The sequence below is a fragment of the Austrofundulus limnaeus genome, unplaced genomic scaffold, assembly GCF_001266775.1.
Source record: "Austrofundulus limnaeus strain Quisiro unplaced genomic scaffold, Austrofundulus_limnaeus-1.0 Scaffold587, whole genome shotgun sequence".
In the NCBI taxonomy this organism is placed as follows: domain Eukaryota; kingdom Metazoa; phylum Chordata; class Actinopteri; order Cyprinodontiformes; family Rivulidae; genus Austrofundulus; species Austrofundulus limnaeus.
The window spans coordinates 133,398-134,970 of NW_013952989.1; the positions used below are offsets into that span (position 1 = coordinate 133,398).

At 34.7% G+C, this 1,573-nt stretch overlaps 1 protein-coding gene across 2 annotated transcripts in view; it reads right to left on the reverse strand.

Moving 5' to 3' along the window:
* atat1 (alpha tubulin acetyltransferase 1) overlaps positions 1-1,282 on the reverse strand; it is a 49,883-nt gene extending 48,601 nt beyond the window's left edge. For both annotated transcript variants that reach the window (XM_014026751.1, XM_014026752.1), the window contains exon 1: positions 919-1,282. In XM_014026751.1, coding sequence (XP_013882205.1) covers positions 919-1,010 — 92 coding nt within the window. In that variant the 5' untranslated portion in view covers positions 1,011-1,282. The remainder of the gene's footprint in view (positions 1-918) is intronic.
* Between the last annotated feature and the right edge of the window lie 291 nt (positions 1,283-1,573).

Genomic DNA, 1,573 nt, shown 5'->3' on the forward strand with positions numbered 1-1,573 from the left:
TATTGAAAGTAAAAGTATTGATTTAAAATGAGAAGTTAGATTTTCTGTATGGACATTTATCAGGAGGCGACCTCCCAAAAAAATGCAGAAATGACTGTTAAATAATGATTTGATGTTAAAATTAGGATGCACTAGTCTGTTTCAGTTTATATACATATATCAAGGCTGCACAAAACTTTTCCCCAAAATTAAAATCTATCTGAGGGCTGCGGCCAAATGTAATAATATAATTCATGAAATACAAATACTTCTTAAGTACAGTCCTTTTATTTGAATGATTCTGTGCTGCTGGAGTGTGACAGGATTTGTTTGTGTACAAACTGATACACTATCAGAGTTTTATATATTTATACTTCTCATTCAACCACAGTTAAATTCACTCAGTTTATATGGATAGTAATTATTTTTTATAATAACAAGCTGGAATAAAAACAAGCAAAAATTAAATAAAAGTAACAACTTTCTACTTGTCTTTTTTAAAAATGTAAGAAATAGAAGTAAAAAGTAGGTTGAAAAATAATTACTCAAGTACAGATACCCAAAAACTCTACTTAAGTACAGTAACAAAGTATTTGTACTTAGTTACTTTACAACTCTGCACACCTGCACCACACCTGTGACACTGCAGAGATGATTGAGGCACACTGCTCACTTTTACTTTTATTTGTAATTATCCATCTAATTATTAATAACTGTAATTAATAAATGTAATTATTAATTAATTTACTTTTGATTCTTAAGTACAATAAATACGTTATTACTTTTACTCCTGTAACATTATGACAGGTGTACTTTCAAGCATCAGTTTGAGGTCCTTGGACAATGTTGTCCAGTGTGAACACACGCATGTTTGATTGTGTATCTTTAGTCACACACGCACGCGCACACAAACCACCGGCACTTTTTTATTTTTTTTACCTTCCGGTTGATCTCCAGCTCGCAACGAGATTCTGGTCCAAAACAGAGATCCTCTCAGAAAACAACTGATTGATATCAAAAGGAAAGTCCATGATAATGCAGCTGGTTGAACGGGTCTATAAATAGCAGCTTAGCTAGCAGCCAGATGATGCTGCAGACTCACAACAATAAAAGATTATATTCTTTGTTGTTGGCTCCTTAGTTGGTTTGTTTCTTGGAGCCAGAATATAAGCGTCTCGTCAACACCGCAGTGAAAGAAACTAAATTATGCTGTGAAATACAGAAACAAGTGTTATTTACAACGCTGGCTCATTGTGTCGCTATGGACGTGACGTCACTCCCCTATGACCCACAGCCGCGATGAACCGTAAGTCACCTAAAAGAACCACAAATTAGTCATTAGACCAGAGAGCCACGGCCAGGCTTTTTTTTATTGTGCGCGTCATTACGTAATATTACGGTACTGACTCTTACGTCCCAATTTCAAAATAAAAGCAGATTTTTAAGGCGTGTGTGTCAGTCCTGAAAAATAACACAATGAAATTAAAAATATGTTTGTTTGTCTTTGTGTCTATGGTGTAWAATGATGTGATTGTGATGCTGTATTTCTGAGTGTTTTATGTGCTGCAGAACAGGAACCTGCTGTAAAACAGCA